The following is a 23,245-nucleotide window of genomic DNA, read 5'->3' as shown; positions in this document are numbered from 1 at the left end:
TCTCAGAACACTTTTTAGGAACGCCCTTTTTCAGAATTTGATTGAAAAACGCCCTATCTCAGAATTTTATTGAAGAACGCCCTATCTCAGTTGAAACAGTGTGGTAAGGGGGGAAAGGTATATAGCATAGCATAGCAACAGTGAGAAAAAGTCTTTCAAATCACCTGAAAAAGTTTGCATAAAAAATGATAGCTGAATATAGAAAACAAATACACGCGACGGGTTATTATGCCCCCAACAAAATATAACTGCATGCGTAAGGAATTTGGTTACAGTAAAACATACATTTCCCAAGAAATACAACGAGAATTTCACTGCACTCACATTTAATCGGCAATGTGGCATCCTTCCAGCTGTATGTAGTTAATTTCTCCTTCTGCATACAATTTTGCCATTCGATTTTACGGGCCATAAAACCATCACCAAAGTCCTTAAACTTAACTAAAGTATTCTCGTGCATATGTGGTTGTGCATACAAATATGATTGTACTTGCACTAGGATGTCTCACGAAAAAAACTTACTGCTTCCGTATAATAATTTAGTTTAATTTATTGCCTCCATCTCCCATCTACATACATCATACTTGGGCACAATTGCCATATGCGCGGCGCATAACTAGCCAGATTAACCTATTCTAACTTCAAAAGCATCTGAAGATTTCGATTTTTTCAAAAAAATTTAGTTTAAAACTCTTTTACCCGAACTTTCTTTTTTTTCATCTGTGCCAAATTATGGAAATTTTATGATATTTTCGGTATCTTTTCAATTCACGAACAGCTCAGATTAAAAAAAACTTCAGCGAAGAAAGACTCTTAACATAATTGGCGGCGAAGAAAGACGCGTTAAAATATTTGACGGCGGAGAAGGACGCGTAAACTAATTTTCGCGGTCAACTATGTTTGCGGTTGTAATAGTATGTACATTCCGTAAAGAATTTTTGGCGAATAATGCTGAAGTGACAGTCCTTGGCCAAGTATAAATCTATGATTACGCGTTTTCTTCGCCGAAGTTTTTATTAAGCGCCCTATTACGTACAATTCTTTTTATGCGTCTTTTTGACGTCTCTAGTGACGATATAATAATCGATATTTTATCGGTTTTGTTATCGATGTTTTGTATCGGTTTTGTTATCGAAGTTTTTACTTTATTTAGGGAACTTATCGATACAATTAACGATATTTTTAAACCATTTTGTTATCATATCTGAATCGATTTTTTTATCGCTTTTGTAATTGATTTTTTTTATAGATTTTGTAATCGATTTTGTTATGGATTTTGATACCGAAATTTTTATCAATTTTGTTATCGATATTTTTATCGATTTTGTTATCGATATTTTTATTGATTTTGTTATCGATGTTTTATCGATGTTTATTTTTTTCTTATTGTGTTCTTTCGTTTTTGATTTGGATGTGCTCTTAATTATACCACGTATTCTACGTTTAATTTTAGCGGCTGTGTCTCCGATACAGCCTGCACACCAAGCCGAAACACATATCGATGGTCCTCGGTAATATTGTGTTATGGAAGGTAATTAGTGTCGATTATTTGTAGTCATTTTGTGATGTTGCTTTATAAAGGTTTAGTAAGGATCAGACTTAAAAAGTTATTTCTATTCAGGGTTGCCACTTTGGTAAATTATTATCAAAATTGGTAGAAAAAATTTTGGTTGGTAAAAAGGTAAATTTTTGTTCATTTTGGTAGATTTCAGTTAAAGTATTTTGTTTGAAAAACAAATAAAACTTTTCGTTCCCGCTTTATTTCTCGTAGTTATCTTTATATTATAAATTTCTTCCTAAATTGTTTGTTATACTAAACTTCCATCGACTATAAAATTGCATACCAAAAAATTCAAATTAAAAAACTCGAAAGTTAGACGAAAATTTTTGTAATTTTTCTAAATGTTTTATATAGCTTGAATCCTTGATTTTTATGGGTTTGGTTTAATTGCAAACAATATTCTTATACAAACAAAAATAGCAAAAAAAATTACTTGAACAACATTGTGAATATAAAAAAAAAGAAACAAAAAAGCGTTTTTTGAGTCACTGTATTTGTCTATAGCATAAAAGAAAATTAATAAACAAAAATAAAAAAATAATTGAACACCATTGTATATATAAGAAAAATCACCAAGGGATTTTTTTGAGTCTATAATAAATCCAGTCGAAGTTTTTTTCAAATGGTGAAGTTTCGTGGTTGCCTTTGATTCATCGCTTTCGATTTTGGTTGAAGGAAACCGACAAGATGTCATTAATATGATCTTAAATACCATATCAATAGTTAAATAAAAAGCTCCTCAATAAAAACTTTTAATTTCTATGGTAATAGAACAAAACTATAGTTTATAATAAAATAGCTAAAAAAAAGTTATTGGTAGATTTTTTTTCAGATTTAGTAAATTTTGTTTCAAATGGCTGGTAAATATATTTTTTTGTCAGTGGCAACCCTGTTTCTATTTAAACTATAAGTAACTATTATTGAGTATTCAAACGAAAATAAATCCTCCATTTAGTATTACTGAATAATAGCGCAATAGGATTAGCGGTCATTTAAAGAACCCCAAAGAGTGGACCAAATGAGATATCCAACGACTACCACTAGTTGAAGCATGATTTACCTAACAATTTATATATATCTGAATCTCACTTTCACAAGAAAATGTTTCCAATAAATATTTAACTCGGAATTTTTACTTGGGCCGTAGAAATAAATCGCTAACACCCTATGGCAGCAAATATACATAAATTTCGCAGGAAATTTGGAAAACGGTATTTTCAGTGACGAAAAAGACTTCACAGACAAAAAGACAAGACAAAAGACTTAACGCATAGTGATGTCCCATTTACTATAAGAAAAACTTATATCCAGCACAATCGATGATCCTCTGTAATAACGACACAACTGAAAACTCAGAAAACCAACCCTTATTAATGTTAAGCGATTCTAGTAATCTTCACTTCTTACCTTAGCAAGGATAAGCCATATCCTTATTCAAGCATATAAAACCTCACTTTTAAAGTATCGAGCCTCGAATTCGAGTTTGAATTGCACTGAAGATGTTAAACAGTAGAAAGAAATATTTAAATTGTAATCAAAAATTCGGTAAAATGTGTGCTCCAAAACGCGAAGCAAATACAATTGCTTAATTGATATACAATCCAACCAAACCAACAAATAAAATTATTTTTAAAACTTCTTCTGAAATCGTCGGGAAACTTATATGATTTTTTTTATATTTCTTTGATAGAGTTAATGCATACAATACAAATAAAAAAAAAAGACACAAAAAACGCCGAAACACGTAAACTTAATTTTGGGTCATAGATTACGGATCCGAATACCGTTTTTCTAGATCTGCAGACGGATTTCCTATTGCTTCTCATTTAGAGAATTTAGGCGAGGAAAATTTAACGCAGCGATCGACGGAATTCCACCGTTGGTCATTTCCCGAAATATATTAATTTTAGGATTGCATTATGAATGAACAGAAATTAAGCTTTAATATAGAAAATGTTACTCATACGCCATGTAACGGGTATGTACGAGAACGGCCACGTGCGACACGGCGTATGAGTAACATTATTTCCTGCAAATGGTTGCACATTTTGATTTGACCATTCAAAACTTGTTTTGTATGTATACGTTTAACGGTTTATACGGTTTCAATACTTACTAGTTTAAATTTTATGCAAAAGAATAGGCTTTAATACAAATGGAAAAAATTTCAAAATATTTTTTATGTTTTTAATTTGTTCCTTGTTAAAGTTTGAAAAAAATAAATATTACCTGTTCTATAAAAAACAGAATACATTGTTTCGACGCTTTTTGTGTCATTTCAAAAATTAAGATTTGCCCTACATGTATTACTACTCATTAAAATTTTTAAATATTTCAGTTATATTATAGCGCATATAATCCTTTGACTGGGGTGTTTGTGATCGTCAAGACAAGCGCATTTGTGCCTATACATCTTATTGTAATTTATAAAGATTTTTATTTTTTTAGTTAAACCAATAAAGATTAAAAATAATAAATTATATTTGAGGTTTATTTTTTCGCTCAAAAGAAATTATTATTACTTTATTTTTATATATTTTTTTTTTGCATTAAAAATAATGAATATTTTATATTTATGTTTTTGCTCAAAGATAATAACTGTTATTGAGTTTTATTTTTTCGCTTAAAAATAGTGGTTATTTAAAAGATTCAAAAGCTATACCAGCGTGATTTCCGACGTATCCTTTTCAGAGGTAAAAGAATAAGTCCCAAAATTTTCAGGCCAAAATTTCAATAGGTTACGTCTGTATGGCCTTTTTAAATTTATAAATAGTCATTATTTTTTAAATGAAAAAATAAAGCTCAGTGTTAATTATTATCTCTGAACGCAAAAATAAAAATTATAAAACAGTCATTATTTGTGATCGGAAAACTAAAAATCAAATAATAAATATTGCCGTTGAGCAAAAGCAATAAAATTCAATAATACTTATAATTTTTAAGCAAAAAAAAACAAAAATAATAAAATAATGATTAAATTCTGACTTAAATTATTTTACCCAAAATTAATTCCGTCCTTGGTCCTATTACAAAATTAGCTTTAATCACAATTAACTGAAAGGCTGATAAATTTGCTAGAGAAGGAACCCTGAAGTTTATCTCCTAAGATATGAGTTTCTGTGAAAGGGTTGAATAGTCTTTCTGGCCCCTGGACCCCATAGGTGGTCAGAAATGCTTTTTAAGTTCGAGAGTCTTTAAAGCTTGCATTTTTCCATCTTCTAGACCAATTTCCGGGAACGCGGCCCAGCCCCCTTGAACTGAGCTTAAAATATTAAAATATTTCTTTGGAAGTTATAAAACTTACAAATTTTATCATTCGCTTGAGGAAAGAAAAATGATTTGTGTTTCTATGGAATGAGAGCCAATCTAATACATATTACATCAGCGTAATTTTCAAGCGACTTTTACTTACTGTATGCAGCACATGGGATGCCAGTGTATGCGTGAGCAGCATGTAGGCAACGGTGGGTCTTAGTGGTGCACTGCAGTGCCTTCTCGTAAGCGTTGTAGTCGGGACTCAAGCGCCGCTCCGCCTAAAAGTATGCAAATAAAAATTTAATTTATTACAGTCGTACTCGATTTCACACTGCTGCTACGCCAAATGCTCCCCTTCGAGCGTTATGCATATAAAGTGTGCATAATTTTCAATAATTTTTAGCCGGCAGCATAGCTACTTTCAACACATGTCAATCATAATGCAAATGTAGATACATATATACATACATACATATGTATGTGTGTACTTGTGTAGTAGTATCTGCCACACACCACTTACTTCCTCATATACTTCATTGATATTCTGAAAATTATAGGTGCCTGGCTTTTGCAGCGCCTTCAGTGTTTCGTAAAGGAACAACTCAAAATTCTTGAATGTATAATCGCTGAATGGATAGCGCCGTAGGCGCGTGCCAGTTTCGCCACCAAGAGCCGCACATGATTTGTGGTAATCGTCGACGGCTCGCTTCACTAGCACAGCCTCGTTTAGTTTAGTGGAGCGTATTTGCAGCGACTTTAATTCGAGTAGATGCTGAAAAATTTTTCGTTCCATATAGTACCTGGGATAGAAGAGAAAACACACAAAAACAAAAATTAATGAAAATTTAGAAACACACACAGGGATAAATATCACAAAATAAAATACGGAAAATCAAGAAAAACGCAAAAGGCAACCACGCAAGGCGCAGCATCGCAGAGAAGAGTGTCGCAGAGAAGAGTGTCGCCAGCCAGTAAAATTTTTGGAGATCAACAAATAAAATCGAACTAGTTGGTATATTGGCAAACTGCTCTTTGTTTGTTTAGTGGTATGACTCTGCTAGTATTTCTACTAGTTGATGCTGATGCAACGCCTACTAATTGCAATTTAATAGAAAACTGCCATTAGAAACTACCAGCCGCTAGTGGGAACTGAGCAAAGATAGAAGACTGAACTACTTAGTTAAGAGCTGAAAACCAAATTGATAGTACCACAGTTCACAAACACATGGTGCTCATAGCTTTCCCTGTAGGGTATGTGGGAGAAAATTCATAAAAAATGCCAACGCAAATAGAGGCAATAGCAACCAATATTCGTTCAACTGCAGCTGACAGTATCGTTGTGTTGTTTTTGTTATTATCGCTATTTTTGTGTGCTTTTTTTTTGTTTCTTTCATTGCATTATTCATGCAATGAGCGAGCTGAAATGCATTTGACATGACAAAGGGGGACAAAAAAGGGGCACGCGATGAGGCTTGCTGATATTTGTTTGCGCTTCAAAGCACTCCCGCCTGTCAGTGCAACCCGACTGACAACACAACACCGTTGTGGAATTGAAGCAACGAGAGCAAAAGTGAACAATTTGGATATCGTTGGCTTGTGACGCACCAAGGCAACACAAACGAACGGCGAATGAAGTAAATTGTCAGACTTCGACCCACAGGCTGTTGATGGCTCCCACTTCTTGCCTCACAACTGCCTTTTCGCCACCAACACTCAACACAAATAAAGTCGCAAAATATTTGCAGCATTTCATAAAGCGCATGGAAAGAAAAAATGTTAATTTAGCGCTACGTAGCAACTCAGTGGATGCAAAACTGCATTGATATACTGTGTACATATGTATGTGTATACACTGAAATTCAATATAATATAGCCAGTTCTGCTTCATTTATAAATAAACAATTTGTATGCGCCTCAAAATTATATAACTTTAATTAAAGTATGAAGTTATTGCGTAAAACAAATTGAAAGATGCCAACAAACTGTAATTATGCCATCATATTTTAGCTATAATTACAGTGCTGACACAAATAATAGCACCATAACGGACTGTGCATTATTCTGTAATATACTTTTTTAAGTATTTCTATGACAATTTCGTGATTTTGCTCGGTATCAGGAGCAGATGTGATGAGCTTGAAAAAATATATAAAATATTATAAAAAAATAGTACCAGATTTGACAAAAACAAGAGAGTTAAAACGACTTACACGGATGCGAAATAATAGATTAAAATGTCTCACAAAAATATACGTCACTAAATTTTACTGTAGACTCTCAAAGACAAGATCGATGGTAAATGTAGTTTAAAACGAGATTTTTTCAAATAATTAAGATCATCATGAGACCAAAAAAAGATACGTTTAGGGTAAAAAAAAAATAATTTTTTTTGTGCTCTTTCATAATTTTCACACAGCATTCGTGTCCTTTTTATTTGTCTCATTTGCCTGCACAGTTTATTTATCAATACACATTTGCTGATTGAATCAATTTTGACCTCACTCTTTTTTTTTATTATTCATTTTTTATATTTCCGAGCCTTAAAACTGAGTTTCCATTTTTTATTTTTTTACTTATGTTTCAAGTTTCAAAAAATAAGGTGAAATCGGTTAGACGAGAAGGGTTGAACCGATTTGAGAAATTATTTTTGGATTATTCGATATAAAGCAGGTGAAAAATTTCTATTAATTAAATTGATAAAATAATAATCAGAGAAAGAAGTTTAATAGGTTTACCATCGGAAAAGTTTGAGGAGAGTTGCCACTTGTTTGAATATTTTAATTAAATTTTTTAACTCAAAATTAATGAAATGAAATATTAAATGCGGGTGTCAAACTAAAGGGAGGGTTACTATTAATTATTATTATATTGATAAAATAAATGAAATATTACAATAAGGGTCGAGGCCGCTGAGGTGTATTGGTTAGCAATGCGTGCCATCATACCGCAGGGCCTGGGTTCGAGGCCCACTTTTCCAGCAACAACAAAAAATAAAAAACAGCTTTTCATAAAAATACGATCGCCGTTCGGAGACAGCGTAAAACTGTAGGTCCCTCCCCTTTGGTGACAACATCAAGCGCACGCCACAAAGAGGAGAAGAAGCGCCAATCCACTTAGTACCCTGCAGGGAAATTCTCAAGGTTGTTGTAATAACACAAAAAAAACGCCCAGATACATAAGTTTGTGTGTCATTTTAGCGTCCCTACAGTGTTGCTTTTAGTATTATTATTTCAAACCAAACGAAAGAGCAGAAATTGGAAAAATTTTCAAGGAATAGTTTTTCAAGGAATGTTAGTTTTCAAAACTATTTTGTTTCATGTCAAAATATTGCTTCTGTCAAATGAGCAACGATTAATTCACATGGAGTGTTCAAAAAGCACACTGTTTGGCATAACACTGAGAAAAGTATTTAGTTATCTCATCTTAATAAATTTCTCTCAACAAAAGATTTGGCAGCTATAATAAAATCCTGTATTAGAAGAAATATATTCCGCTGATATAACTTAACTCTTTCCTCAATCAATAGAAATTGCAACTAAGTTTTACTCACAACAACACAAAACTGGCATACATATTGAAGGAAATAAATTGTGTTGCTCAACGTAAAGCGGGGGATTTCTTGTTCGCTCAATATTAAATTATAGAAACTACTCATATTTCTTCTGCGGAATATAAGCTTTTATGATTGCTCTAAATATTCGACATTAAAACGTGCTTCCAATTAAATATCATTTTATGCAACACAAGTCCCAACAAGGTATAAGCAAATATATAAGACGCAATCGAAGGAAGCAAGAAATAAGAAAAAAAACAACACTCCAACGGTACTAAGTCACCTATTGTGGCGTACACAATTGCACGACAAGTGGCATCAAGCACCGGAAAAATGAATTCACTGAAAAGCAAATGCTTAAAAAGCTGATGCCAGAAGAAGATCTGCGATTGATAGCGCATGGCTTACTCAGCAATTGCCGCCGCTTACCTTCTCTGACCAAGTGAATGCATCACAAACAACAACACGAAATAGTTAAGGAAACCAAAATGAACAGAAATCAGCGTTGCCGAGTTGCAGATTCTCTTACATTCTCCTCACTTTAAGCTTCGACCACTTGGGCTTTATTTTCGTAAAAATTGCTTCTTAAGAGCTTTTAATGTTTTCGCAGCAGTAACTTGAACTGCCCCAAACGAAGGCGAGTTATATTGAAGAGAATAGCTTAAGCGTTGTATGCCATTCGACTTCGATGGTTTCGTGTTTACACGCAGTTAAATCATAATCCTCTACTATGTTGTGCTCTGTACCACCTTTCATGTTGCGTATTCATCAGCGAGTAGTGCTGCCTCCACTAAGTATTTTGCCACTCGCAAGGATCAACAGTTACCAAATGTCTACTTTTATTTTTGGTTTCTTAAATTTCATTCACCTACTTTTGTTAGTTTGTTACTTTCTGCTATTTTCACTATTGGCCTTGGCATAAATATTTCGTGAGGTTTTCATTTATTTCGCCTTTCATTTGATTCCATTTTTTGCGCCCCCCCGCGGGTGCACCACAGCACTATACAGCACCACTATGCAACTGCAACACTTCGGCGACACTTCTACTTGGTGACACAAATTTGACAACTACAACGTGTTGCTGCGCACCTTTAACAAATGACAAGCAAACAAACAACAATGACAAAAGAAATTCAAGCGAAAATATGCGAAATCGTGAAACTAACCATTCGGAAGCCTAACAGGCAACAACGTCGTGCCGCCGGTGGCGACAACAAAGCAAAGAAACTGTTTTCCCGACTTTTGCTCACTTTGACACGTCTCTTTCAGCATAGAAGTGTGGTTGGACTGACGAGCTCTTAATAGCCAACATTTTTTAAAAGTGAGTTTGCAAACAAAAAAAATATAAAGCAATAAACAAGTTGACACACAGAAGACGAAGTGAAATGCAAACTATGCACCGAAATATGCAAAAAGTGCAAAGTATGTTTAGGATGCGAATGCAAATATAAGATATGTATTTAAAAAATTAGAGTATCTAACAGATTTTAGTACAGATGTTGAAAGGCATTTAGACGTAAGTCCCTAAAGTATTCGGCACACAGAAAGCATGCAAGCATCAAAGATATCTCCGGGAAACGAAGTTGAAATGTGCTTTGCCCGAGAGAGTACTTTACTGCTTAATTGCCTACTCGGCTAACTAATCGGTTTTGTCCATAATTTAAGCCTGTTCCGGACACTTTTCACCAGTTCACCTTTCTAGTTCAGGTTGTGTCCAACACTTGATGGCGTCAGGCATGCTGGTATTATGTATGGACCCTTTAAGGTTGGTTATGAGTTTGTTTTTAATTCGATATGCATATTGGATATCGAAGGTCATTTTCAAACGTTCGCCAAAATTGCTTATAGGATGTTAGAGTGTTAGGAACTGAGATATGGCCATAAAGTAATAGAACGGGGTATCTCAGGATATTGAACTTTCAAAAAAAAAAAAATTGCCTGCCCGATACATAAACATCGACATATCAAGCTTAGCCAAAAAAAATATTATTTTTTCTTTCAAGATTGCCTATACAAAATTTCTTTAGACTTAGGGTGTGTACAGCGAACTTATGTTCGTTACGGTCTAATGCGCATATAATTTTTTTTTTTTTTTGTGAATCTTTAGAGATGATAAGCGTGTCATGATTTCTGCTCTTAACAATGCATTTAAAAATTTTCATTATATATATTATATATTCATTATACTCTGGGGGGTAGTTTCGCCTTTAATACTTACAAAGCAAGAGATAAAATTCAAAACGCTAGCGCATACAATGTACACTTGTGCACTTGTGTAGAGCAGTAATTTGTTGAATGTAACTAATTAAATTAATGCGCTTACTTAGACCTCAAAAACAACAGAAAATGGTGTAAATAAGTAAACGCTTCAAATTCCGTGATTCAGCTTTTTAGAAGCTTTGCATGCGGGTGTTGAATGCGGTTGAACGCAACGAAATCGGTTAGGCACCATTGTGACTGTGTAACTGTATGCGACAGAAAGTGAGCGAGGGCAGATGCAGCAAGTTTAAAGTATCTGCTTACGATTTTACGGGAATTAAATTTTCTGCTTTGGGGAAGGAGACCTGTGGCTGGTACTATTTACTATTTATGTTGAATGCGTTTAACTCAGTTTACAGTAACAATAGATAGCTGAATCGTGAAAGCGGCAATAACAACCGCGCCAAACGCAACTCAGCGTTCAGCGGAGGAGGGGATTGACAATACGAATAATAACAACTGGCGCACACTCACACTACACACTCACACACGCAACAACGAGCATCTTAGCAAAACTAAATCCTTGTTAATTCTGCTTACAATTGGCATTAGCGCTAAAACAAATAGTGAGCAACAACAATGACAAGCACTGACAACGATAATGACTGCGGCAATGGCAAATGGCAGCGGTAGAGTTAGCGGTGGAAACGGTGGTTGTCATGAAACTTCTGTAGAGGTGTGCCGATCTTCATTGTGTATGCTATATGTGTGCATAATAATTACAAGTACTTATTTGGTGAAATGTACAAGTACACAAAAACATATACATATATATATTTAAATACAATGGTAAGTGGCTTAAGCGCACCCGCCACCCACACACGCACACACACACACAATACCAAATTGTTGCAGAACCTTTTAACGCTTGCTGCTTTCAACTAATAAGTAACTGTTAAGTAAGTTTAAGCCATTGTTGTTTGTATTGACTTTTGTTTTTGTTTTTGATTATAGTTGCTGTTTTTCAAATAAAATGAACTTTAAATATGCAGTACATAATATCGGCGCTTTTTATCCCCTGTCTAGTGTCTAGACTAAACATAATGCGAATGAAGTACATATTTAGGAGAATATGTGTGTTTACACTTTCAGCTTGAATGCAGCTGCTAGCTGAGAACTTAAACGCGAGCAGCGAATTAGCAAACTTAAGTGCATAAACAGATGAACGCTAATATGGTTGGAGAATAAATAACGAAGTGGTAATTTTAATTATCTTAGACTAATACTAAGTTTTTAACAAACTTATTTACATGGTTGCAGTTAATGATGTCGTTCTAATCTTTTACGTAGTATTACTGTTGTCGGCAGTTAATGCCTTGAAGCAGTGGAGGACTTTGTCTACCTAGAAACCAGCATAAACACCGCCAATAAATATTATCAGCCTGGATATTAAGCGAAGATAATTCCTACCAACAGGTGCTACTTTGTGCTTTGTAGACAAATGAAAAAAAAAATAGAGCACTATCTCGACGAACAAAAATTACGCTTCGAAAAGCTCTCGCCTTGATCGTATATTTACATTCCCACATATATGGTGCAGAAATGTGAATAATGTCGAAAAACGAGAGTAGTTTGGGGCATTGGAGAGATCTCTTCTACATACGTAAGATCTATAGCGCCGACGGGTAACGAAGGAGATGGCATGGCGAACTGCACGAACGTTTTAGCGACAAGGCGACAGTTAGTGAATATAAAATACAAAGATTTCACTGGCTGGGGCAAGTCGTACGCTTGAATGTTGATGCTCCAATGAAAACACATTCTTCGTCTCAGCTACCTTATGAGTGAACAACGAAAGCAAGGGCGCCCACGAAAACGATGGAAGGATCAAGTGGAGCAGTTAATGCTTTGATAAAAACGCACATATATTTTTTGCTGATTTTTAAAAATCTGCAAACATGACTTTTCAGCAACTTTTGTATCTTTTTTTTTGTGCATTTAGGGCATTTAAGGATCGAGCAAAGGCAGCTTTTGACCAATCGAATTTGTATCGAATGCCCCAGAACTATTAACTGAAATATTTCACTGGCGGTATTGTCAAACAAAATTAAATAGCAGGCATATTCGTATCTCTCAAAAATACCAAAGAATATTTCTGAAATTCATTTAAGACACTTTTTTGGATTTCCGAAATTCATTTCCGCATTTACACTTGGTAAACGTATAGTTTCTTATAACGAGTAATAGATACTATAATAGTTTTTTCTAAAATAATAAAAAATTTAGATTTACATATCATTACCTTACTATAGAAAAGCTGGTCGCTGAAATGGAAAAAATACAAAATTCACTGTTTGATTGATTATGATGCACATCATAGAATTACAAGCAATAAAATTTTTAGTTAGTTACGGCTTTTTTTTATTTCAACGACGATGTGAGATAGGGCATTTCTATATTAAGGTAACAATATGTATGCATGTATATATGTTGAGGTCTTTAATTAATTTAATATTCTTTTGTACAGTGCTTTAATTTTGCTTTAATTTGTGTGCACTCCACGCTTCACTTAAATAGGTACATAATTTTTTTTTTAAGTCGTACTTATAACTGTACCTTTAGGCATCCAACAAACTTCAGTCTTATTTAAAAAAAAACGTGCGATTCATAAAAAAGCCGGTAACCATGAAGAAAATATCTTATTCCCTTTGATTTTTATGCTTCTTTTTTTGATTCCCTTAAATAGCCACTGTGGCTTGAACACAAGCAAAGGGTTGATTGAACAAACAAAAGCCTATTATTCACTCTTATGTTGACTACACACCAGGCAACCGTTAAAGCAACCAGCGCATGTTGCTTCGACCGTTGCCTCGAGTGGCATTGCTGTCCTTTGAAATTCGTGTTGCGGCAACCGTCGCACAGTGGGAATAAATGTATCATAAATAATACTAATTGCAGCTGATTTTTTTTTTGTTTAAGTTAAGCATTTATTGACGTAAAGTTGTTCTTCCAATTTTAATTGCAATTTTAATAAATACCAAGAATTTTATAAAGTTAAAAAAAAACTTTTAAAAACTTAAAAATACATGTTGAAATCTGTAATTTAGGATATTTATATTGACCGTAAAAATTCGGGTTACGAATCCTGAGAGAGAATACACCGTGTGAGCTTAGCGGAGCTCGAATAACTGTCCGGTTATAGTTTGTGTGCTCCTGCGTGCATTGTCGACTTACTTGCCCATTTCCATAAGCTTACGCCCTATATGCATTAGATATGGTGCTTTTCTACGTATTAAATAATCGATATAGAATAAGATGAAGGTATCGAAAATAGCCTAAAATCGCCAAAGCAAAACAACTTTTAGTCAACACTTGCACAATGAAATTACAGATTTTTAATCTTACTATATATAAAAAAGTTCTATATAATTTTGTAAAGAGCTTGGAGCTAAAGCCCAATTTTCGGAGCTAAACAGAAAAATTAAGAGCTACATCTAGCCCCAAAAGTACAAAAATAGCAACATCACGTAATGCAATGTCAATTTTTCCAAAATAATGAACTCGCGCCTCGGAGGGCCATACTTTCTTCCCAATGAAAGGGTGGAATCAAACAACTTTCCTCCTTTCAAGAATGTGGAATGACATGTTGGGCGTAGAAAATTCCAGCCGATAATACTAACGCTGTACATTTATTGATGTGCTTCTGTGAAAATATCATTTAGAGTAATTCGTAATCTGCCTTTCGGTTTAATGAATACTTAACCCTCTAACACCCAAAGCCGCCTTTATATGGGCTTTTTATTAATGGCCATATTATATACAGATTAAATCATTTTTAAAGCTTAAAATCTTTTCCCTAAAAGCAAAAATATGTATGAATAATCCGTTATATTTTTCGTTGCTGTAACAAGCCCTAATTGGAAGATCAATCAAATTTAAAATAGAAATTCACACAGTAAAGACGTCTTTTTATTATTCGCGAAAAAGTGTATTTTCTAAAATCAAAATAAAAATTATTTGTAGTCGCAGCGAGTAGAAAAAATTATCAGTGAGTATAAAAGGATGTTCTTTTTCGTCTTGTTTCGAAGGAGATTTTCAAAAGTGCATTTAATAGTGATATTTGCGTAAAAATTTTTTTACAATATATGCTATCGTTCATTGTTTCTTGTTAGTGATGAAATTGACGCAATGGATAAGTTGAATTGAGTCTGATCTTGAAACTGATGGCGAGGATGACTTCGATATGACAACATAGAGCACTGGTGGTGTAAACTACCCGGATCCAACTCCAAAACTCAAGCGTACTGCACAAAGTGCCGTTTGAACCTTTGTAATTCCAGAAAAAAGCCCTGATTTTTAACTTGTCATATTCATAAATATGTAACTGTTTTTAGTACCTCAATTATCCGCATTCATTTTCGTTCATTAAAACAAAATTTGAATTTCACTGGTTATCATATCGCACACCGTCTTCAATAGAGTCAGGACTCAAAATAATACGTTTGTCAGAAAATACGAAAAACTATTTCTTAGCACATGATAGTCATATGGGCAAGAGCGCTTTACCTTCCGTTTTTTTTAACAAATTATAACAAAAATTTGCTCCAGCTTTTGCTGATTGGTAAATTAAAGCTCTGTGTACATTTTTAGCGCATAATCTCGAAAATATCAAATTTTGAGTTCTGACTCTTTTGAAGACGGTGTGTGATATGTTGTTTTGGTCCGCCCACTTACAGGCGGGAGGCACTTTTCTAATTGCACAGGTTAAAAAACGCAACAAATCAAAATTTCACGCATATCTTAATCGTGTCTAATTTTATGGGCAACATCAAAAATTTGGGTGTGAGAGGGTTAATTAAATTAAATTTTGGTACTGCAACACGACAATGTGAATCTGAGCTCACAATGGATCTTCTAAAGTTTCCGTGTATCTTTTATAATTTGGTGCCATTTATATAAATACTAGCCGGCCACATATGTATATGTATGTAAATTTACGTATTTGGAGAAAGAAATCATGTGTCATCATGTACTTCGTTTACTATATACATAAAAAATCTTGTCTAAATCCGTTCAGTAGCGTGGCTAAAATATCTCGCCTTTCCTCTGTAATATATATAGAAGATAGTAATTTTAAATAGGTGGCAACCATGCTCAAAAGACTTTAAGTATACATGCGAAGTCCATGCACTTTCATTTGGTATCTCATTTTTTTATCCAACGAACGGGAAGATCTTATAGTTTTAAACAGGGGGCAACTCTACTCAAAAAAATAATACAGTATTACACATACAGAGGCTTTTCGCTTGACAGTGACGGTGCAGAACTGACGCCTACGCTTATTATTATTAACAGGTGGCAACCATATGCAAAAATAAATATTAGTGCTTTTCTAGAGGTCAATCCCCTTCATTTGACACCTATCTTTTATAATCCAACGATCTCATTGTTTTTAGACAGGTGGGAACCCTATTCAAATTCTAAGTAAAACAAATCCCTCTCCAGTCGATACAGAATATATTAGTGAAAATCTCGTCAAAATCCGTTCAGTAGTTTTCGAGATTACCGCGTACGAAGAATCTCGACTTTTCGTTATACTATGTATATAGATAAGCCGCCTTCGATTCGCGACATCTCTGCTACCTACTTTTGAGTTCGGCTCGCTTAACGAAACATTTTTATGTAAAAGCAACAACAGAGCTAGTGAGCAGCGAATGACGTTGGCGAATTTCGTTGTACCTCATTAGTTTCGGTCGTTTCGCCACTTCTTTTAATTTTTTCCGCAGTAGGTAGACCGCGAGAAAAGTCCTGGGTCTGTGAAGTTCTGAATTTTTGTATTTTCTGCAATTGAAAGAGCCCCACGCGGGCTTGACGCAATTTTTCTCTGTGATAGTTGGAGATGTCCTTTGAATACCTCAAAAATGCGGAGTGCAGTTTTATTAACATGGCTGCGTACACAATGATGGTATTACGCCTACATGCAGCTATTCAAGTGACACAGTTTGTAAAGCTTATTTCTTATTTTCTAATAAAAATACGAATAAAAAAAAAGAGTATGCAAGGTAGTCTTTTCGTTTTCAACACTTTTCTTAAAACTCGATCACTCTTAAAAATGAGATTCGAATGGAGCTTACTGCAAAAAAGAATATTAGCCCAGCTTTTTAAAGAAATTAAAGGTATCTATTAAGGTGAAGCGTACCGTATGTAAAGCAGCTTTCTAACTCAACGTAAAAAAGCACATCCTTATCTGCTTATCTGGCAAAAATGCCTTAGACACTCAAATTCTCGAAAATTCTGTAACGCACGAGCAAGCAAGGAAATTCCATTAAAACCGAATGAATTTTGTTTTAATGCAGTGTTGCCACATGCAGGAAAAAGCGGCTACGTTTAGGTATTTTAATACAAAAAAATCTCTACATTTGTAAAAAGAAACAGGTTTTGATGTTTTTTTAAATGGTGAACATAAAAAAAAACTCAAATACCTAAAAATGTTTGCCGAGTGGCGACTGCAAAAATTTTTGCTCACCTGTCGTTATAGCGTGTTAAGGACTCGCTGGGAAAAATTGCCATTTTCTTAGCTCTACGAATTTTTATTATTTCGACAGCGCTTACACTTTACCTTACCACATCAAAAGATACTTAAATTCTCACCTAACAATCAACAAAACCTTCGAGGGAAGTTAAGCGACCAGCAAGCCGATAAATTTGGGTTATCCGTTCATTTAAGCAATCGGGTGCCACCAAGTGATGAACTACGGTAAATAAAAACGGACAATAAAAAATGAAATACGCTGGCAGCTCATTTAATTTTAAGAAAATGTACTTAAAAAATGTCCACATCCAACGTTGAAAGCGAACCTGCAACAGATAACCAGTTTAACGTAGCTTAGAAGCCAAGTAGAAGCCATTACAGGCATCTTACCAGCCACATTTTGTAGCCGGAAGCAGTACCAGTGCCCAGCAGAAGGAGAATTATTTAACAAAGTTACGCTAAAATATTGTCTAACTATTTGAGTGCATGTGTGTGTGTGTGTGTGTATATGCCTGTGCGTGTGGGCATTTCGCCCCAGCGGCTATCAGCTACACAGAATTTCTGAATAAATCTTACACACCGTCATAAAAATGGTATTCGGTGGTGGCACTTAACTGAAGTTAGGGGCGAGTGAAGGTGTTGACTTTATTATAAGAGGCAAACAAACATGCATCTGCCATTACAAAGGGCATCTGGAGGAGCGCACCTGCTATGCCAAGCTGATTGAAAAACTCAGTGACGGGCTTATGCCTGGAAGGAATGTCGGTGGTAATTTACACATGCAAAGATTTAGTTGCAGGGGCAGACCCCCATGGCTGAGCGAAAATTTACATCAGCTCATAAATTAAGGAAATGTAACGAAAGTTATTGCCTACCAGCACCACTCTGCTACAAGCGTTTCTTCGAGTACTCAATTACAAAATACTGGCTCCTCTCGCGTGCCTGTGCCGCGTACGAGTGGCTGGACACAAATTCACCCACGGAAATTGCTGTTAGCGAAACATTCCTTGCATTGCTTAATTTGGTTGAAATTAAATTTTTAGAGTCCATCAGCATCACCACCATCACCACCACATAATCGTAAAGATTGCTCTTCACGTTCATCTGCTGAGTTATCATTAATTTCACTTACCTCCTGATGTTGCGTTGTATGGATCTCGTCACCGCTGACATGTCGCATGCACCTCGATCGCCGGGTTTGCGACTCTCCAACCGACTGCTGCACGAGCGGCCGTCGAGCGTGGCGTAGATGTGTCGACGTGGCACATGTGCGGTGTAAATATTTCGCGGCGTCGGTATTTTGCTCTTCATCGCACGTGGACTTGGTTCGAAGCCTGAGTCATGATCCTTGCTTGATTGTCCGGCTTGTGCGTAGCTGCTACCAGGTAGTTGTGCATCTCCATCGTCATCAGCCATTTTACTCTTCCAGTGACTGCGCGTTTTAGACCCACTCCTGACGCGCTTCTTAAGCCGGCGCTTGCGTCCATTGCTATAGTCATAGACGCCGAGCACAGCGCTGGCAGGCAAGGAGCTGTCAACGTTACCAACACCATGTCGATTGCGCAAGCCAACACCATTTTTGCTATGCTTCTCTTTGTCGTCTTCATCGTCTAGATGATCTTCATCTTCGTAGTCGCCTGATATAATTCTATGCTCATCATCAGCGGAGCTTGCTTCCATATCGGCAAATGGTTCTCCCAAACTCGTTTGCGGACCTGAAACAATTTTAAAAACTTGCGAATCGCTTAATTCGAGTTCCTCGTGGTGAGCGCTGCCACTTGCGGCACCGCTTCCACCTTCGCAGGCGGAGTCATCGCTTTTTAAAATCTGGAAGCTTGATTTGCGTACTACTTCTTCGGCTGTGTCATCTTCGGCGGAATCAGATGGCAAGAGAGTGAAGGAGCGGCGTGTTTCTTGCTCTCGCGGCTTTTGTGCTTGGACTTGGGGTTGTTGTGGTTCTTCTTGATCGGAAGTAGTAGTTGTAGGCGGAATTGGAGCCTGGTCTACACCCACCGCAGCCTCAGCAGGTGCTGCGCTTGGAGTCTCGGCATTGGAAGTTTCAGCGACTTCAGCTTCCCTAACAGCAGCTGTATCAGTCGGTGCTTCAGAGTCGGTTGCTGCATTTGTAGCGTCTGAAGCGCCAACTAGATTGGTAATTGAAATGGCAGATGAGGTTTCAGTTGTTGTTTCTTGAGTTGTGGAAGCTAGCTGTTCTCCGATCTGCGCTGCTGCATTGGATGTCACCGTGGAAGCGGCTGCTTCATCAACTGCTGCTGGCGAGGGACTTGGCAAAGGTGTTGGAATTGGCGTTGCGGGAGTTTCTGTTACATTAGGTACAGTTTGTGTGGATTCTTTTTCTTTATCTTTTGTGGGCGCATCAATTTTAATGTCAGCTGCGGCCACATTATCCGCTGATGCTGCTATCTCTTTCTTATCTTCTGCCCCCTTCTCTGCATCATTCTCGGTCGTTCCGTTCCTCTTTGCTCCATTATTTGCATCGCTTTCGAGTGCAAGCGCAGCTATTTTCATGACCTGGTCTACTTCTTTTTTCATTTCGTCTGTCAATTTACTCAAATCTTCTTGCTCCTCTTTAACATCCACTGGTTCTGATCTCTCTCCCGACTCTTCAGCCTGTTCTGCAGCAGTAGCATCCTCCTCTTGATGGACATCGACCTGCGTGGTTATTAATTCTGCTGCTGGTTTTCCTTCCTCATCCGTTAATTCTATTGAATGTTCTCCCACATATGTATCAAGCTGCTTCGCGGGCTTAATAAAAGTAGCTTCCTTTCCTGCGATACCAATTGTGTCTGTTGTTGCAAGAGTAGTGGTTGATTGCGGCCGACTTGACTTTCCTGCGTGCTCCTCCTCACCACCGTCTGGCTTAAGCGTCGCCTCCTCCTTCGCATTCTCCCCGTTCTCACGCACCACCTCCACCTCTCTTACTTTATGTTTTTCCGGCGAGGAATCTTTTTCACTGCTGCGCTCATGACTCTCTCTATCCTTAGACCTACGCCTCGATATGGCCTTTTTACGTATAACACGCTGCTTCTGGCGCTTGTGATAACAGCAATTTTCGCAAGAATCTTCATCATCTTCATTCTCCACCTCATCTCTGTCCTCCCATTCGCTCGAGCTCACGTAATGTTCACGTGATTTGCGGCGTCTTATCTCGATGTTGCTCTTCGAACGGCAAATATCAGTTTCGCTTCTTTCATGCTCCGGCCCTTCTTTTGGCTCCCCACAGCTGCTTGTGCGACGGCGTGCTTGTCGACGACTGTGCTGATACCGGCGACAGGTATGTGCGAACTTTTGCTCTCTGCGGTATGTCCGCTCATGGCAGCTACAGTTGCTGTCGCCCTCACCGCCGCCACCATCCGAGTCCGAGTGCTTCGAGTAGACGACGTATTTCTTGGAACTTTGCAGGTCATGCAGCTCCTCTTTCTCTACATACCGTAGCGGACGCACCATATCTGTGCTGACCTCCTGAAAGGGATTGGTTCGACGCGCAGCCAAACGGAGCTTACTGGCTGGCAAGCCACCATGCGATTGCAAAAATTTGGCCGTAGAGCGATGACCTTTCTGCAATGCACAATCGAGTGGTGTGAAAACTACACCTTTACTATTGCGGTAAATGGCGTTGATGTCTCCACCATAGTCTATCAGTGTTTTGCACACATCCGTGTAGTCGTTGAGTGAAGCAATATGCAAAAGACTGCGACCATCATTGCTTGTAGTGTTGACTTGCTTGGGTCGCTGTTCTAAGAGCCACTCGACTAACTCACGCCTGCCCGATGAGCAGGCCTCGTGCACCGGCAAGTCGCCCTTAGCATTTCGCAGCCACAAATTAGCGCCACGCTCCTTCAGCAGTTTAACTGTCTCAAATTGTCCCTTCGAGCAGCCACAGTGCGCTGGTGTGCGGCCTTTTCGGTCCTGACGATTCGGATCGGCTTCAAAATCCAGCAGCCGCGCGGTAGCATCCGCATGCCCCAGTGTCACCGCGTAGTGGAGTGCTGTACAGCCATTCGAGTCAATTAGATCTGTGGGTGCACCACACAGACTTATCAGCGTATCAATGCACTCCGTGTGCCCACGTGATGCTGCACAGTGCAGCGCCGTTAACCCATCCCTAAAGAAAGATAAATCGTATTAGGCGCGGAATAAGCTTCAATTTTTTCTCAGTTTGTGAATAGAAACCCACTTATCAGCGCTTTCCACACGCGCGCCTGCCTTCACCAGGGCAATGACTGCATTCGCTGACCCCGCTGAGGCAGCCCATAGCAATGGCTGTCTGCCATCCTTGTCCTGGACGTCAACGCTGGCATGCGGGTGTGACAGCAGAATTCCGAGTATTTCCAGAGCCAGCTTAGTGGCATTAGCCTGACCCACTTTGTTGTCAACATTGGCGCCACACATCTGCGCCGCATAATGAAGCGGCGTACCACCATTCAAGTCAGGAATCGCAATATTCGCACCAGCCGCCAACACCAAACGTAAAGCTTCAACTTCACCGCAAACTGTAACGATATAAAGGAGAGTGTGGGAATGTGCAATGTAGTGTGAAATTTTCTCAACCCATCCCACACAGTGTTGGTGTTAAATGTGTCATCGTCACTTCATTGACATATACATTAGCGTTTGGACACATGTACTTACCCGTCGCCCAGTGTACCACAGAATGGCCCTCGTTATCCACCGCATTCACGTCGGCTTTATTCGCTAGCAGCAAATTGACCATCGCCAAGTTGCCCTGAATAACAGCCAAGTGAAGCGGCGTAAAGCCATCCTCGTCGGCAGACTCCAGTAAATCTGGAGCTGCGACGGCGATGCTGGCAGCCGCCACGAGTTCACGTGTTTCTGCGTTCTGTGCGGCACAATAGTGCAGTGCGTTCTTGTTGCGACTGTCACGTTGACGAATGCGTTCGGGCTGCAGGATGAGAGAGTGCAATATGCACACGTGCGTACATATATACCCAAAGAAAGTTGATTGTAGTAGATGTGAGATGACATGGAAGAAAAGAAAAGGGAAAACAAACAGATAAAGTTTGCTAGTTATAGGCAGCATAAAAGTACGTGTTTTAGCAACTGAAATTATATTTCAAAATAAGTGGCATTCGAGTTTTTTATGATTGGTTTAAAATTCTCGCTATATTTCTAAAAAGCGTTTTAAAATAAGAATTGGGTGACCCAGAATTTTGCCTAAGCATTTGCTTATTTAGAAAAAAATATATATATATCTTTTTTTTCTATACACTTCGTTCCTTGACGTCAATTGAAAACGCCACGTGAAGCAATGTCCTTCTCTGCCTGTTCTACTTTAAATACTCTTAAGACTGAAGCGGTTTTGTTCATTCATGCGACTTGACCAACCTAAAGAAACCAAGCAGGATTTTATTTTTAATTTAAAACTAATGTATAAAATAAATATACTTCCCACCGAAATGTTTTTTTCTGGATCCGCTCCTGCTTAAATTTAATATTTTCAGTAAAATATTGGAGTGAATTAAAATTTCAATAAAAGTTCAACGCTAAAAAATTAGATTTTGTTTATAATTAGCTACTCGCATTAAAAGATAAGCCGCTTTTTGTGTTTCTTTTTACTTTTATTCGTATTTATACCTTAATTCGAAACCCGGCATGTATGTTTGTACGTTTGTACATATGTGTGTAGCTTTATTTTCCTAATTAATTAGTATTTTATCATTTCGATCGTAAGCAAATAGGTTTGTGAAGATAACTAGCTATTTATTCATATACATACAAACATATGTATGTACATAAATTCATATACATACAAAAACACTACATTGGCTTGCAACATAAATCGAAAAGAATGCAATATAATGCTAAAAAGTACGTACAAACTTGTACATTAATAAAATAGATAACGGTGTATTTCATTATCTTAATATAGAAAGGCCCTAAATCATATTGTCGCTGAAATACAAGATGCCGTAACTAAGTAAAAATCCAAAATTCGCTCTTTGATTGTTTATGATGCACTTCATCGAATTAGAAGCACCCACATCATTTTAAACAATAAAAAATTTTAGTCAGTTACGGCTTTTTTTGCGATTCAGCGACTATATGAGTTAGCGCCTTTTTATATTAACTTAACGATTTCTAAAATATTTAATTAAATTCTTTT

General features: G+C 37.1%; 1 protein-coding gene across 1 annotated transcript in view; it reads right to left on the bottom strand.

The window, feature by feature from the left end:
- LOC118738118 (protein phosphatase 1 regulatory subunit 12B) overlaps nt 1-23,245 on the bottom strand; it is a 41,042-nt gene that overhangs the window by 7,531 nt on the left and 10,266 nt on the right. Inside the window, exons 2-6 of the mRNA XM_036469037.1 lie at nt 21,754-22,024; nt 21,299-21,614; nt 18,233-21,226; nt 5,337-5,616; nt 4,974-5,094 (exon numbers count right to left, since the gene is read on the bottom strand). Of these exons, the coding sequence (XP_036324930.1) occupies nt 4,974-5,094; nt 5,337-5,616; nt 18,233-21,226; nt 21,299-21,614; nt 21,754-22,024 (3,982 nt within the window). The remainder of the gene's footprint in view (nt 1-4,973; nt 5,095-5,336; nt 5,617-18,232; nt 21,227-21,298; nt 21,615-21,753; nt 22,025-23,245) is intronic.

This window comes from Rhagoletis pomonella, unplaced genomic scaffold, assembly GCF_013731165.1.
Source record: "Rhagoletis pomonella isolate Grant_MI unplaced genomic scaffold, Rhpom_1.0 Rhpom_scaffold_00004, whole genome shotgun sequence".
NCBI lineage: Eukaryota > Metazoa > Arthropoda > Insecta > Diptera > Tephritidae > Rhagoletis > Rhagoletis pomonella.
The sequence above is the reverse complement of the archived record's forward strand: the minus strand, read 5'-3'. Positions and strand labels throughout refer to the sequence as shown.